We start from the raw sequence: 15,985 nt of genomic DNA, 5'->3' as shown, positions 1-15,985 counted from the left end.
CTCGTGATCCGCCCGCCTCGGCCTCCCAAAGTGCTGGGATTACAGGCGTGAGCCACGCACCGGGCCCCCGGCCTGCATAAACTCTTAAAAGGGGCGAAAAAATCAGGTTTTGGCTGTTTTCTCAGGATATAATAACTAGCCACCACGTTGTGCTCCATTTAATCCTCAAAAAACTTAGACGTAAGCACAATTTGCTCCTTCTGCGGGAACTGGAAGACGTGAAGCAATTTGCACAAAGTCTTGCAGTGAAGGGCCAAGCCGGACATTCATACCCAGCCCACCAGGCAGGGCCACTAGCCCAGGGTCGGTCCCGTGCGCAAACAGTCGCAAGCAGGGACTGAACACCCCCCTCTTAGCACAAAACCCAGTAACTTCCGGGAGCTTGCCCGAGACCTTCAGCGCGCTTGCGCGGTCCCTTGACGTCAACCACGCTGTTCCGCCCCCTTCTGGAACGCGGAGCCGCTGAGCGGGTCGACGGCCATTTTGTGAAGCGGCGAAGGAGGTGGTGGCTGCGTTGGGCTCCGGGAAGCCGTTCGGGCTGGGGCTGTCGGCCGCGGGGCGGAGGCACTCGCGCGGGGGGTAATTCGGGGTCTGGGTTCTGGTGCCGCGCAGCTTTCCCCGGTAAGACTCCCGCAGCCCTTGAACGGGCGGGGCTGTGCGGGGCTCGTGGTGCCCCTTGGTGGCCCGGGGCGGGGCCTTCGGAGGCCTTCGAGCCCGCGGCAACTAGCACCCCACACAAAGGGTCGGGGCAGGACTGCAGGGGGAGTGGGGTGCCACTTACGCCTCTGAGATCTGAGAGGATGCAAGGAGGACGCAAGAGAGAATGAGCCTGCGTACTGAAGTGGGGACGAGGCCGTAGCGAGGACGCCCCCGTGGTCTGAGAGGGGGCAGGTCAGAACTGGCTGGCTCGGCGGCCTGCGAGCTAACGGGGACTGCAGTGAAAACACGTCTACAACCCGAATACGGAGGATTTCTTGTCTCCCCCAGTGAAGCAGAGGTTATAACTACATCTGTGTTCCTGGAGGTGGGGAGATAATCGTAGTGAGGACACTCCCTCGACCCGAAATGGAAAGGAGGCCTTTGTGGCCTACCAGCAAAAGGGGACCCAGGTCACACCTGTGGGAGGAAGCTATAGTCTGTACACTCCTGTGAGTTCAGAAAGGAAGTCTCACAACCGGCCGCCTTCGTGGCCTGAAGGTGGAGGGGGTTGCAGTGAAATGCCTCCGAGGTCCATTGCTGGGGAGGGGCTTTACTCGAGGGTGTAGCAGTTTTGAGAAGCCGGCGTCTGAAGCTAGGAAGTGAGGGGGTAGGGTGAGTACTCCTCCCGAGGCTCTGAGAACTGTAGTAAGATGCCAGGCTTTGGTCCCCCCAGTAGGGAAGGGGCTGCTGAGAGCAGCACTTTTAGGGCTCCCTCGGGAGAGGATCCTCTGGCATTTCAGGAGGACGAGATCCAGTGGGCTGCGGAGGGTGGGTGCTTTTGATGGAGAGTTAATTGAGTTTCTGTGAAGCTTGGCTGCATTAGTTTGCAGCCACGTGAATTGGGTGGTAGGAGGGACTGTGAGGATCTACAGGTTAGTGAGGAGGATGGACGCCAGTGCAGGAGGTTTAGCCGCTAGGTTGTAAACGTGTGGGCTTTTTGTGTGCCTCCAACGTGTGCTTTATAGTGACAAATCTGGGGGGCTCCTGTGAGGGTTACTCAGTATTAAGTGCTAACCATTCTTTACTCATCTGCGTGGTGTCATGCTGAGAATTGCAGACTTTTAAGAGATTTCTGGGCCCTAAAACCCTCCTTGGCTCCAGGATTCTCAGAGATAACCTAATGTAAATTGAGGAAGTTGGTAGGGACCGTTTAATATTCAAGAATAGAGTCAGTGTAACCCACTGGAAAAAAGTGATGGCAATTGAAGGTTTGTTGAAGGGAGAGGCTAGGCTTGTGACTGCAGTATTTCTTTTAGAGCTTCTTGCTTGAATGGTTTGAAATGGTGTAATTTTTGCAAAATGCAGTCTTAGCAACAAGAATTGTCTGGGACCTTGTTAACTAGTGATTTTGTTAATGCATAGCAGAGCATCTGCAGTTGAGAAAAATCCCTCAAGTCTGGACACATAGGGAAATCTTGTTTTTTAAATTATAGAACTACAATACAAGACTGGTTGTACTCGTTTTTGAAATTTGGTAGTTTCGAAAAGAATGGAGGATTTCTGGATTTAGTTGAAAGTGTGTGCAGACATTTTCCAAGAATATAAAAAGAAGTTGGGAAGAACTGTTACAGGTGGTTCAAATAACGTTATGGTAATTTATGAAGAAAGTGAAATGTTTGGCGTGTTTATACAAAACATAATGAAGATGTGCTTAGTATATATTATTGGACAGATTTTTAATGAAACAGGGAATGCGTTTTTATATCACATATGCTCGATTAAATGTTGATTACTTTATGGATTGTAATGTATAATTTTCATTTTCCTTATGTTCGAATTTGTTAGATGAAAACTGTGAAGCTTTAGAAATAATTGTGTAGTTACTTGCAACGTATTGTTACATGCTAATACCAGTACTCTTTGGGATTCTTTCACCTTCTTTGACACGTCAAATGTTTTGATGACTGAGTATTGAGAGCTTGGGAGTTGTTAGTACAATTTTTAGATGTGAAACTTGATTTTGTGGGCCAATGTGTTCCAGGTGCTGGAATTCAGTGACAGTGTTGATAGTTTTTACTCCATTTTGCACAGAGCCACTCTGTCATTGTTGGAATGTATGTTTTCTTCTGTAGATGTTGTAGGAAGAACCAAGTGTCAGTAGTTGATTGCAGAAAAGATGCTTTTAGATGTCCCTCCCTAAAATGCAGAGACTTCTATATCTTTTATATCTTTTGTCTGGCCCACAAGTGCTTAATAGTAAATGTTCATGGAGTAAAGGAATATTGTTAAATGTTTTCAACTAAACAGAAAAGATAATTTTGTCTAAACTACAGTTTTATCAGATTTTACTACCACACCCATATACTTTTTGGTTTGCACAAAATTTAAGTTTGAAGCCAGCTTTTAAGACTCAAAAACAGTGAAAGTGAATGTGGTTGTTTAGAAGTATAATTTTGCTCTGAAGTGAAAATGAAGGTAGTGAACATTTTTGTTGGCATTTGGGGGGATTGAAAAATAACTTAATATTTTTGACAGGAAGAATATCTTATTTAGAAATGTCTTCTGATTTGCTGCCTTTGAGTACGGAATGGAGGTTAATGGAAAAATTGAGCAATGCATTATAAAAAGTATACATCTCCATCAGTGTCAGAATAATTTTTTCATTAAGAATGATCCCAGACTTTGAAATATGGTCCATTTGGGAATGGGGAACAAAATCAAGTGGCTGAAACTGTGGTTGTTTCATAATGTTTACTATAATGTGATATTATTACTGTTTTTAGCATTGTGCCCTTTGTGATTGGTTCTCTGTTGCTTATCTCTGAGGTGAACATTTGAGAGTTTGTTTCTTTTGGATCCGAAGAACCTAGCTGTGCTGTACCCTGGTTCTTGTTGATTAGAGTGATGAATGAACAAAGTTAAAGTTCACTTTTGGATGTTTACTACCAGATGAAGAGTGAAAATAGTCGTTTTAGTTTGTGCCTTGACTTCTTGATGAAGAGATTTGTTGTCAGACATTTTTTCCTGAAATTCCAAGTGATTAGAATGGCTATTAAATACGAAAGTCTGTCTTGTCATAATATGTTAAATTTTTGTAGCAGATACTTGTGATTTGTGCATGCATCTGGTATTTTGTCAAGTTGAAGCAAGCCTTTATGTTAGGACTAATTCCTATTACGAATGGAAAACATACTAAAGCCAGCTGCTTGTTTTAGATCTTCTGAAGTATGTCAGTGGCTTTAATGACAAATCAGGCCCATTTTCTCCTTTCCTATCATTACGCTATATGTATAGATATAATATGTATTTTAGATGTTTTACTGTGTAGTTATTATTTTAGTCTTATCCTTCTAAAGTTCAGCAAAGCTTTAGGTGAATGGGGTGGATTTTTGAAATCCTGCATTCAGTCGCTAGCTGACATTTAGAATACAGGAATAGCAGTTTCCTGGAAAACATGACACTTATATTAAATTCTTGTGGTCTTTACAAAGTGAGGTGTCAAAACAGAAGTATTTCAGTTCTATTTCCATTTACCTTTCCCTTTTGAAGAGGTATAATACCAAGGGTTGTGAAGTTCTGACTTGTAGCATCAACTTTCTGCATTATTTTTCCTTGGTATGGGGTGGGATGGGTATTCCCCTTTGCTGAAATAGAAGAGAATCATAAATTTCTATCTAGATTGATTTTGTGCTTTAAGTTGTACACATAAAACTTGAACTAGGCATTTGCCAAATTCAACTGGGCCTTTCAGCCTTAACTTGTGGAATGAGAATGAGAAATTTCTTCCTTTTAAAGGTAATTTCTGGTAACCTTTTAGGAATTTTTGAGAGTAGACCTGGGGAGTTCCCTTTGAACTTAACTGGCTGACCCCACCTTTGTCTTTCTCAAGATGGACATACGGTATGTTTTGAGTTTGGAAGGGAAGAGGCTGAGAGGAACCTTCCTACCTTATATTCAGGCATATACCCTGGCCCCATACCTGACCTTTTGAATTGGAATCTCCAGTAGGGATCAGATGTTTATTACAAGTTCTAGAAACTAGAAAGTTACCCTGTTGTGTGGCTGCTGGAGTCAAACCTGTACATAAATATTTGCAGTACTTCATGCTCTTGCTCATTTTCTGTTTCACATTTCTCTTTGTCACCTGTTAAACTACTAGATATGGCTTTTAAATGAAGAATTTTTAAACTCCTTAGACTTGGTTAGGCTAGGCCAGGTGCGGTGGCTCACACCTGTAATCTCATCACTTTGGGAGGCTGAGGCGCGCGGATCACATAAGGTCAGCTCGAGACCAGCCTGAGTAACATAGTGAAACCCCTGTCTCTACTAAAAATACAAAAGTAAGCCACAGGTGGTGGCACATGCCTGTAGTCCCAGCTACTCCAGAGGCTGAGGCATGAGAATAGCTTGAACCCAGGGAGGCGGAGGCTGCAATGAACCTAGATCGCACCACTGCGCTCTAGCCTGGGCCACAGAGTGACACCCTATCTCAAAAAAAAAAAAAAAAGAAAAAGACCTAATTAGGCTAGATTTCTACAACATGTGAAAGATTAATACAATGCTCTAGGTTTTTCAGTGTGTTGATTACATATTTGCATAGCTTTTTGTGGCAAAACAATCTCACTGTTCTTCAGCAACTTGAGTAGTTGACTAGAAGATGAATAGTTTGTCCTTTAGAAAATCACATAGAATTTTTGAAAAATATGTTTTCCTTTTTGGTGATGAATATTAAGGTCACTAGTTGTATTTTGGTCTTGGAAGATACTAATTTAAGATGAGCATCATTTGGATAAGTAGTCATTGGTAATCTTAGTACTGAACAGTGACGAATTTCTTCTCCGAATTAAAACATGACCTTTGAAAGAAATAAAAAGTAAAAAATTACCTTTGAATATAGTTGTCTAGGCATTTGGTCATATATGCTTGTGACTTGTTAATAACTTCACCAGTTTTGAAGAAATAACAGTGAAAGATGAGTGACCTGTTTTTATTTTGGGATATACTCTTATTATGTCAGGCATTTTTAGGGTGTTTTTAAATTTTATTTTATTTATTTAATTTTTTTTAATTTTACAAATTTTTGGGAACTGTTGTGGTGTCAGAGGAAAAAATACTTTCCCTTAATATTTTGTTAATATTTTGAGCTCCTGTGGAATTAGTCCTTATAGCAAGAACTCATACTTCATTTGGTTTGTGATGTTGGATGCTATTTTGTGCAAAATAAAATATATTGAAAGAATAATTGCAGTAATTTCCATGAGTACCCTTGAATTGCTATTTTAAGTTGTCCAAGAATTGTTACTGTGCGAACTTGTGCCTTTTCATCACAAATTTGGTGAGAACCTGGGGAAATAGACTTGTACGGAGTTTTCTGGATTGGTTTAATTATAAAGTGATCAAAGCAATTAGCAGCTGTGAAGCTGAGCTTTATGACTGTTTTAATTTTCAATGGATTCGTTACTGGGCTAGGTTATGACACTCTTGATGTATGTAAATATATAAATATTTTGAGATACTCCAATTTGAAAGCAATACCAACTATAAAAAGCATGTGCAGGATTTTGTTATGGTGTCTTTCCTTTTTTTTTTTTTTTTTTTTGATATGCATTCTAATGAAGTACTCTGGTGGTTTCAGACTCGCCTTCGTAATGTACAGTGTGGCCTGTGCGTGTTGTTTTGTGTTTCCTGCATTGATTTTTGCCTCCGTTTATTCTCTATTGCAGTCTAAAAGTTGGTTTTAATTGGTTGCCCACAGGATTGACTTGGCCTCTACTTCTTGTTAAGAAAATACATCTCTTGTTTTATCAGGTAAGAGATTTTGAATAGAGAGTTCATTTTTATACAAAATAAAATGAGATAGCTTATTAAGAAATATGAAAATATGTGTAGCAACTATATTGGGTGTGTGTGTTTTTGTTTGCTTGTTTTTTGTTTTGAGACGGAGTCTTGCTCTGTCGCCCAGGCTGGACTCCGTTGCCCAGGCTGGACTCCGTTGCCCAGGCTGGAGTGCATGGTGCTATCTCGGCTCACTGCTATCTCCACCTCCTGGGTTCAAGCACTTCTCAGCCTCAGTCTCCCAAGTAGCTGGGATTACAGGTGCCTACCACCACGCCCAGCTAATTTTTTTGTATTTTTAGTAGAGATGGGGTTTTACCATCTTGGCCAGGCTGGTCTTGAACTCCTGACCTTGTGATCCACCTGCCTTGGCTTCCCAGAGTTTTGGGATTACAGGCGTGAGCCACCGCCCCGGCTGGTGTGGTTTTTTACAAGTTTATCTGAGGGATGGGGGTGGGGTAGATGGGTGCTTCGAACAGTTGTTCTTTTGGGGGTCAATTTCATTTATATGGATGTTTTTCTCTTGCTATTTTCCTGATAGGCAGTAAGTAGCTGTTTTATTCCTTAGTAGCATTTTAGACTACAAATACAGATACTTGTTATTGGTATGTTTATTTATATTTCCTGAAAGTTTAAGTGTAGATATTGAGTCACATGTTTTAGAGTACAAATTTTAGACTTTAAATGAAACCTTAGCAAGTGGAATCTAACCCTCCTGTTTAAGTAACTAAGATAGGCCCAAGTTAGGTTGAAATGACTTAGCTGTCAGTTACTTAGTAACAGAATAACAGATACTTTTTTGTTGTTGTTGTTGTTTTATTTTTATTTTTTGAGGCAGAGTTTCATTCTTGTTGCCCAGGCTGGAGTGCAATGGCGTGATCTCTGCCTCGCGGGTTCAGTTGATTCTCCTGCCTCAGCCTGCCTAGTAGCTGGGATTACAGGCATGTGCCACCACACCCAGCTAATTTTCTTGTATTTTTAGTGGAGACGGGGTTTCACTATGTTGGCCAGGCTAGTCTTGAACTCCTGACCTCAGGTGATCCACCCGCCTCAGCCTCCCAAAGTGCTGGGATTACAGGCGTGAGCCACCGCACCTGGCTGCAGATATTATTTCATATTTTTTGGAAGCTAGAAACAATTTTCCTCATCAGATGACTTTATAAATAAATCTTGTATTCCACTTTGGTTTAATATTCCACCCTTTCCAGCTGGTAATCTGAGGCAGATTTTCAATAGCATATTCTTGTGTACCTTGTACAAAGTTTCAGTAAATCCCTACTCTTAACAAAAAATGGCTTGAAGACTTAACTGTGTTTGTCACTTTAGCCCTGTGTTTAATTTTTGTGTTCTTGGGACTATATCAAGTTCCTGTTTTATTGTCCCAGTGCAAACTAGTATCTCTGTCTCTCTCATATTGTTTTGAGTACCTTGATTGCCCATGATGTTTCCCCTATACAAAGTGATTAAGCGGTTTTTGAAGTTGAACAGTAAATACTATCGCATTTTGCATATAGCCACCTAATTCTAGATTGAGCAAGGAATATGAATTTGATTTAATGACTTGGACACTGCTTAATGAACCTCCTTATAGGCTGCTAAATAGTAAATAAGAAAAGAGACTGTTGGTGTGATGTTTTTTAGCGTTAATTTTTCTTGTTGACTCTTGAAGTTTGTAAATGAAAAACTTTCCCACCCTTCCCAAATTTCTGGTGCTTTATAATGGCCTCACAAAAAGCATTTTCTGTTTGCTAGTCCATTTTTCTGGATTAAATTTGAAGGTGGCTTTTATTTTTGTGTTATGTGTCTGTGAGAAAACTGTCAAAGCCAAACAGTTTGTTTCTTGTTTGTATATGGCAATTGTCATACTGAGATAATACAGATTTTGTTGCATTGAATTAGTATTTATATAATATTTGACATTGAAGTTACAGAATTCTTAGAGCTTATAGCAGAAAATCTTGCCACTTCTAATGTTCTTGAGAAGTGATAAAACTGTATCTCTTCATTAATTTATAACCTTTCTGAGGGTCATAGAGCTGATTTTATAGGCTTATATTTAAAAGTTGGCTTTTCAGGAGGGGCGCAATGGCTCGTGCCTGTAATCCCCACACTTTGGGAGGCTGAGGAGGGTGGATCACCTGAGGTCAGTAGTTCGAGACCAGCCTGACCGACATGGTGAAACCCCATCTCTCCTAAATACAAACAATTAGCCAGGCGTGGTGGCACATGCCTGTAATCCCAGCGACTTGGGAGGCTGAGGCAGGAGAATTACTTGAACCTGGGAGGTGGAGGTTGTCGTGAGCCAAGATGGCACCATTGCACTCCAGTCTGGGCTATAAGAGTGAAACTCCATCTCAAAATAAATAAATAAAAGTTGACTTTTCAGATGGGTTGGAAAACACCCTATGTTATTGACCACCTTAATTTCAAAGTAATATGTTTCCCAGTCTCAATAATTGGGTTTGTGTCATTTTCCAAAGGGCTGCCTTTGGATTTGCTCTTAGAAGCCTTTAGAACTGAAATTTGAGGGGAACATTTATTTTTTGATTATGTCAAAACAGGCATGATCTAAGGCGATCACAGAGATCCTACAGGAGTGGCGTAGATCCAAGACTGTAACAACCACTGAGTAATTCACACTCTGGTTCTAAAACAAAAACAAAAAATATTTTCCCCTCTCCTAGGGGAAAATAATACTTTAAAAAATTTTATTAAATAGAGGATTTGGTTATGAGTCATTGGACCTGAGTTTTAATTAAAATAGTCACAGTGAATGGGACTATAACCAGGTTCTACTTTTGGGGGTAATGAATAAAGGTAACTCAGATTTTGTTTATCCTATTCAGTAGTTCTTTTGGCTTCTTAGTATGTCTTAACCTTGTTTATAATAAATAATTCCATATGTAGTTTTTTGTAATCTATAAGGCAGATCGAAAAGTTTTAGGATGAATAAAATAATGGAACCAGTTCTCATTTAAGATTTGAATCGGCCGGGCGCGGTGGCTCAAGCCTGTAATCCCAGCACTTTGGGAGGCCGAGACGGGTGGATCACGAGGTCAGGAGATCGAGACCATCCTGGCTAACACGGTGAAACCCCATCTCTACTAAAAAATACAAAAAACTAGCCGGGCGAGGTGGCGGGTGCCTGTAGTCCCAGCTACTCAGGAGGCTGAGGCAGGAGAATGGCGTGAACCCGGGAGGCGGAGCTTGCAGTGAGCCGAGATCCGGCCACTGCACTCCATCCTGGGCCACAGAGTGAGACTCCGTCTCAAAAAAAAAAAAAAAAAAAAAAAGATTTGAATCTACTTTTAAGTATTATTTACAATTCATTAGTATTCTAGTTTTTTGCTTCTGTTGGATTTTGAGACTGAGCTCTATAAAATCACACTCTTGATAATTCTATGAAATTGTCAAGAATATAGGGAAGATGCGAAGTCAGTTTTTAATATTAACTTTGATATATTCTTTACATGCTTTTTCCCTATAGATTGTTAAACTTTGTTTCCTGATTTGACTTACATATTTCTTTTAAATCTTACTGAATGATTAGTGGTCTGAATGATGTATATGTATTTTACTGTCCTACAGTTGTTTTTTCTTGAACTTTTTGAGTCTTGGGACTGAACTGTTTCCAGAATTAATGCCTTCTGGAAGTTGAAATTGTCTACGTTTTACATTGTAAATGGCACGAAATGTTCAGTTTTTAGAATATCTAAATTAAAGACATTGCCTGTGATAGCTTCAGGGACTATTTGAGGGCCTAATATGGTAGCTGGTCATTCTTGTAGCTAAAAACTTGGTGTGATAAACAGGAGTCTGACCTGGCCGTTGCCTTTTCTCATCTGCAGGTGTGTGTGGTTTCAGCGCAGCATGGCTGTGGTCATCCGTTTGCAAGGTCTCCCAATTGTGGCGGGGACCATGGACATTCGCCACTTCTTCTCTGGATTGACCATTCCTGATGGGGGCGTGCATATTGTAGGGGGTGAACTGGGTGAGGCTTTCATCGTTTTTGCCACTGATGAAGATGCAAGGCTTGGTATGATGCGCACAGGTGGTACAATTAAAGGGTCAAAAGTAACACTATTGTTGAGTAGTAAAACGGAAATGCAGAATATGATTGAACTGAGTCGTAGGCGTTTTGAAACTGCCAACTTAGATATACCACCAGCAAATGCCAGTAGATCAGGACCACCACCTAGCTCAGGAATGAGTGGCAGGGTAAACTTGCCCACAACAGTATCCAACTTTAATAATCCTTCACCCAGTGTAGTTACTGCCACCACTTCTGTTCATGAAAGCAACAAAAACATACAGACATTTTCCACAGCCAGCATAGGAACAGCTCCTCCAAATATGGGAGCTTCCTTTGGGAGCCCAACGTTTAGCTCAACCGTTCCAAGCACAGCCTCTCCAATGAACACAGTCCCGCCGCCACCAATTCCTCCAATTCCAGCAATGCCATCTCTGCCACCAATGCCATCCATTCCCCCAATTCCAGTTCCTCCTCCAGTACCTACATTACCTCCTGTGCCTCCTGTGCCCCCGATTCCCCCAGTTCCTTCTGTGCCACCCATGACCCCACTGCCACCCATGTCGGGCATGCCGCCCTTGAATCCGCCACCTGTGGCACCTCTACCTGCTGGAATGAATGGCTCTGGAGCACCTATGAATTTGAACAATAACCTGAATCCTATGTTTCTTGGTCCATTGAATCCTGTTAACCCTATCCAGATGAACTCTCAGAGCAGTGTGAAGCCACTCCCCATCAACCCTGATGATCTATATGTCAGTGTGCATGGAATGCCCTTTTCTGCAATGGAAAATGATGTCAGAGATTTTTTCCATGGGCTCCGTGTTGATGCAGTACATTTGTTGAAAGATCATGTAGGTCGAAATAATGGGAATGGATTGGTTAAGTTTCTCTCCCCTCAAGATACATTTGAAGCTTTGAAACGAAACAGAATGCTGATGATTCAACGCTATGTGGAAGTTAGCCCTGCCACAGAAAGACAGTGGGTAGCTGCTGGAGGCCATATCACTTTTAAGCAAAATATGGGACCTTCTGGACAAAGTCATCCCCCTCCTCAGACACTTCCCAGGTCAAAATCGCCCAGTGGGCAGAAAAGATCAAGGTCAAGATCACCACATGAGGCTGGTTTTTGTGTTTACTTGAAAGGGCTACCATTTGAAGCAGAAAACAAACATGTTATTGATTTTTTTAAAAAGCTGGATATTGTGGAAGATAGTATTTATATAGCTTATGGACCCAATGGGAAAGCAACTGGTGAAGGCTTTGTAGAGTTCAGAAATGAGGCCGACTATAAGGCTGCTCTGTGTCGTCATAAACAGTACATGGGCAATCGCTTTATTCAAGTTCATCCAATTACTAAGAAAGGTATGCTAGAAAAGATAGATATGATTCGAAAAAGACTGCAGAACTTCAGCTATGACCAGAGGGAAATGATGCTAAATCCAGAGGGGGATGTCAACTCTGCCAAAGTCTGTGCCCACATAACAAATATTCCATTCAGCATTACGAAGATGGATGTTCTTCAGTTCCTAGAAGGAATCCCAGTGGATGAAAATGCTGTACATGTTCTTGTTGATAACAATGGGCAAGGTCTAGGACAGGCATTGGTTCAGTTTAAAAATGAAGATGATGCACGTAAGTCTGAACGCTTACACCGTAAAAAACTTAATGGGAGAGAAGCTTTTGTTCATGTAGTTACCCTAGAAGATATGAGAGAGATTGAGAAAAATCCCCCTGCCCAAGGAAAAAAGGGATTAAAGATGCCTGTGCCAGGTAATCCTGCAGTTCCAGGAATGCCCAATGCGGGACTGCCAGGTGTGGGACTGCCTAGTGCAGGACTTCCCGGTGCGGGCCTGCCCAGCACAGGACTGCCTGGTTCAGCAATAACCAGTGCAGGACTGCCTGGTGCGGGAATGCCCAGTGCAGGAATACCTAGTGCAGGAGGTGAAGAGCATGCCTTTCTGACCGTAGGATCAAAGGAAGCCAACAATGGGCCTCCATTTAACTTTCCTGGTAATTTTGGTGGATCAAATGCCTTTGGGCCACCAATCCCTCCTCCAGGATTAGGAGGAGGGGCCTTTGGTGATGCTAGGCCTGGTATGCCTTCAGTTGGAAACAGTGGTTTGCCTGGTCTAGGACTGGATGTTCCGGGTTTTGGAGGTGGACCAAACAATTTAAGTGGGCCATCAGGATTTGGAGGGGGCCCTCAGAATTTTGGAAATGGCCCTGGTAGCTTAGGCGGTCCTCCTGGTTTTGGAAGTGGCCCTCCTGGTCTTGGAAGTGCCCCTGGGCATTTGGGTGGGCCACCAGCTTTTGGGCCTGGCCCTGGCCCTGGCCCTGGCCCTGGCCCAATCCATATTGGTGGTCCCCCTGGCTTTGCATCTAGTTCTGGAAAACCAGGACCGACAGTAATTAAAGTGCAGAACATGCCCTTTACTGTGTCTATTGATGAGATTTTAGATTTCTTTTATGGCTATCAAGTAATCCCAGGCTCAGTGTGTTTAAAATACAATGAAAAAGGTATGCCCACAGGTGAAGCCATGGTGGCCTTTGAGTCTCGGGATGAAGCCACAGCTGCTGTCATTGACTTAAATGACAGGCCTATAGGTTCAAGAAAAGTAAAACTTGTATTAGGGTAGCCATTCACATCATTCTTTATAGGGTAGATCTTCATATTGCTGTGATTAATGCATCCAGATTGTTTTCCTAGTATTTCCAGGTTAGAACCTGTGGATTGTTTCAATTGCATATAGCTTGGTTTCCATAACATAGAGCATTGGTTGACTGTTTACAGAAGACTCACCAGGATAAACATTGCTGTATGTTACAGTAAAGCTATCTGGAGAGAACACATAAATGATTTTGGCATACCATTAGAGAAACCATTTGTAAAACTCAAATGACCACATAAAGCTTATCAAGGAGTCTAGATTGGTTTTGTTTTATACCATATGGGATGAAGAAAATAGAAATGTCAGTAAAACTCATTGAGGGTGCTCTTGCCAGCTGCTGAAAATAGGAGTTGGCTACTCTCAGAATTTGGTTTAAAGCTGGACAGATTTGCTTTGTTATAGGGTAAAGCTTTGTCTAAAGTCCTCATTTTCTTTTAAAATTGAATAAAATTTCTGTATACAGATTCATTGTATGTACCTTTATTGCTTCTTAAGGGTCCTTGCTGTATAGACAGTCCTGCTTCAGAAGTTGCTGCTTTGTTTGTCTAATTGACTCATTTGTAAATGAGCAGAACTGTTTTGTTGGGTTTTTTCCCTAAATATAAAAGTCCACACTTGGTTTGTGCTATAACCTCGAACTTTGATTTCTAATGTCACACTTAAAACTGTGTGGAATAAGACTTTTGCTACAAAAATAAACTATGGAGTCCTTTACCTACCAGAGCCTTTTTGGTTTGACCGCCACGATTTAGGTTAGTCAGTTTAAAAATTGTTCATGTTGTTTGGATGGTATCAAAAACCAGAAACCACTTTTAATAATGTGTTTAAGATACTTGATTTGAAGTCCTGTTCATGATGGACTAACTGTAGTATCAGTTTCCTCCTGTCCCAATTTATGTGAAATTTTGGCCTTTAAACAAAGAGGGGCCCATTCATAAGAAAGTGTTATATCTAGGTTTTTAAAACTGAAGTTGAAATTATCTTTGATAGCAGTAGTATTATAGAATAAAAGATCCATATGCTGGTTCATAGATTGATATGTGTTAATCCTGTTATTTGGAGGCTTTTTGGCGTAGTTGTTCGATCAGGAGCCTGTTGACTAAAAGTCTTCATACAAGAGTACAAGTGCAGCCGCCAGAGGGGAGAAAATTGAGATTCTTGACCCTTTCATAATCTTTTCTTTGGTATTCAGGACACTAAGGCAGGAGGACCACATGAGTTCTGGTTGGTAAGTGTCCTTGTCATGAAAACACTTGCCTTACAAGGCTCTAATTATGATTACTTTCCCTAGTCAGTGCTCTGAAGATGTGTCACATTACATTATAAACAATACGGAAGGGGAGATAGGTGAGATGATAAGAAAAACAAATTTTCTCACTGTCATAAAAGGCTCTAATTATGGTTACTTGTCATGAGAACACTTGCCTTACAAGGCTCTAATTATGGTTACTTTCCCTAGTCAGTGCTCTGAAAATGTATCACATTATACAGAAGGGGAGGTAGATGAGAGATCATGAAAACCAAATTTTGTCTTTTACATGACCCCTTTGTCTTCGGTTGAAACTTCCCCAACATTTCCTACAAATCAGTGTACTTAAAAAGGGGTCAGTCTTTTAAAATAAGTATTTCCTATTAAAATAATATACAGTGCCTTTTTGGTGTTGTGAGTCAGTGGAACACTGAAATATAGCGGTTGTGTAATTTAGATTTAAGAGTGGCAACAGTTTCATTTGATAAGATTTGAAAAGGCTTTTTATCACTACAATCTTAGAGGATTGTCAGTACAGGATTTTTGTTTAAGGGAAGGATTGTTTAGACTCAAAGAAGAGGTGACTGTGTTGTGGGTCTTTTGACAATTCATGAATACAAATTCGCTTTGACAGATCACTAGATACTGCCTCCTCAATTTAAAAAGCAATATAACGTTTGTATATGCTGTTTAAGTTAATGTTAAGTAATCATTTCTCATTCCAAAGACAATGCAAAAAACTTCAGCACTGCTTGAGAGTTGTATTTCAACCACAGATATTTTCCCCATTGGAAAACTATTTTCATTTTAGAAAAATGGGTTGTTTGAAGATGAAAGTCTTTTATTTCACAGTTTATTTTGGTTATATGTTCGTACATTCTTATTAAATATTTCATACACTTTATTGCAACTACTTTGTTATTTCTACATCTTAGATAAATGCTGAAAAGGAAAACTTGATTCCATTGTTCATCTAATTAAATAAATTAAGAAAAGAGCGGTTTGTGTAGAAATTGGAGAGAACTATGTTTTATATGAATCACAACAGTGCTCGTTGTGGAATGTAATTAAATGCTTTGCCCTCTGGAACTTGATTTTTGTGTATCTGAGACTTATTAACAGTGCTAACTGCTAAGGATACTGTTTATCTTGTTCTGGGCATTGGAGTTTCAGTTTTTAAAAAATTCTTGAAAATGTATTCTGTGAAACTACTCATACCTCTCTTCCTGCGAATTTTCTCCTAAGAACTAGGTTTGGGGTAGAAATGAATTGACATTATTTTCTCATTTGCTTTGTATGGTATGAAGGATTTGTAAAGCTTTGCTCAAAGTTGTGTGCATTTGTAAACACTATCTTGATATTTTCAATTTTATGTGTAAATTTTATTGTCTGCTTTTGGTGATTCTGACATTAATGGAAGAGAATATTTTCCATTAGATTTAATTTTTTTTCCTCTCCCTTCTGATTTTTTTTATTGGTGTTCATTTTTCTTTTGATTTAAAGGATTAGAGAAATCTACAAATGTATGTCATAAATAAGCAAATTTGTAAACTTTTCTGA

General features: G+C 40.7%; 2 protein-coding genes across 2 annotated transcripts in view; both read left to right on the top strand.

The window, feature by feature from the left end:
* The first annotated feature begins 500 nt into the window (after positions 1–500).
* Positions 501–14,207, top strand: RBM12 (RNA binding motif protein 12). The gene is given in 3 exon segments (NM_001032840.1): positions 501–621; positions 6,363–6,447; positions 10,323–14,207. A coding segment is annotated over 1 exon segment (2,799 nt). The 5' UTR covers positions 501–621; positions 6,363–6,447; positions 10,323–10,344; the 3' UTR covers positions 13,144–14,207.
* The window catches only part of CPNE1 (copine 1), a 28,256-nt gene continuing 23,809 nt past the window's right edge, over positions 11,539–15,985 (top strand). The window contains 1 exon segment of the mRNA NM_001267789.1: positions 11,539–12,139. Within this exon segment, the coding sequence (NP_001254718.1) occupies positions 12,125–12,139 (15 nt within the window). The 5' untranslated portion in view covers positions 11,539–12,124.

This window comes from Macaca mulatta, chromosome 10 (assembly GCF_049350105.2).
Source record: "Macaca mulatta isolate MMU2019108-1 chromosome 10, T2T-MMU8v2.0, whole genome shotgun sequence".
Taxonomy (NCBI): Eukaryota; Metazoa; Chordata; class Mammalia; order Primates; family Cercopithecidae; genus Macaca; species Macaca mulatta.
The sequence above is the reverse complement of the archived record's forward strand: the minus strand, read 5'-3'. Positions and strand labels throughout refer to the sequence as shown.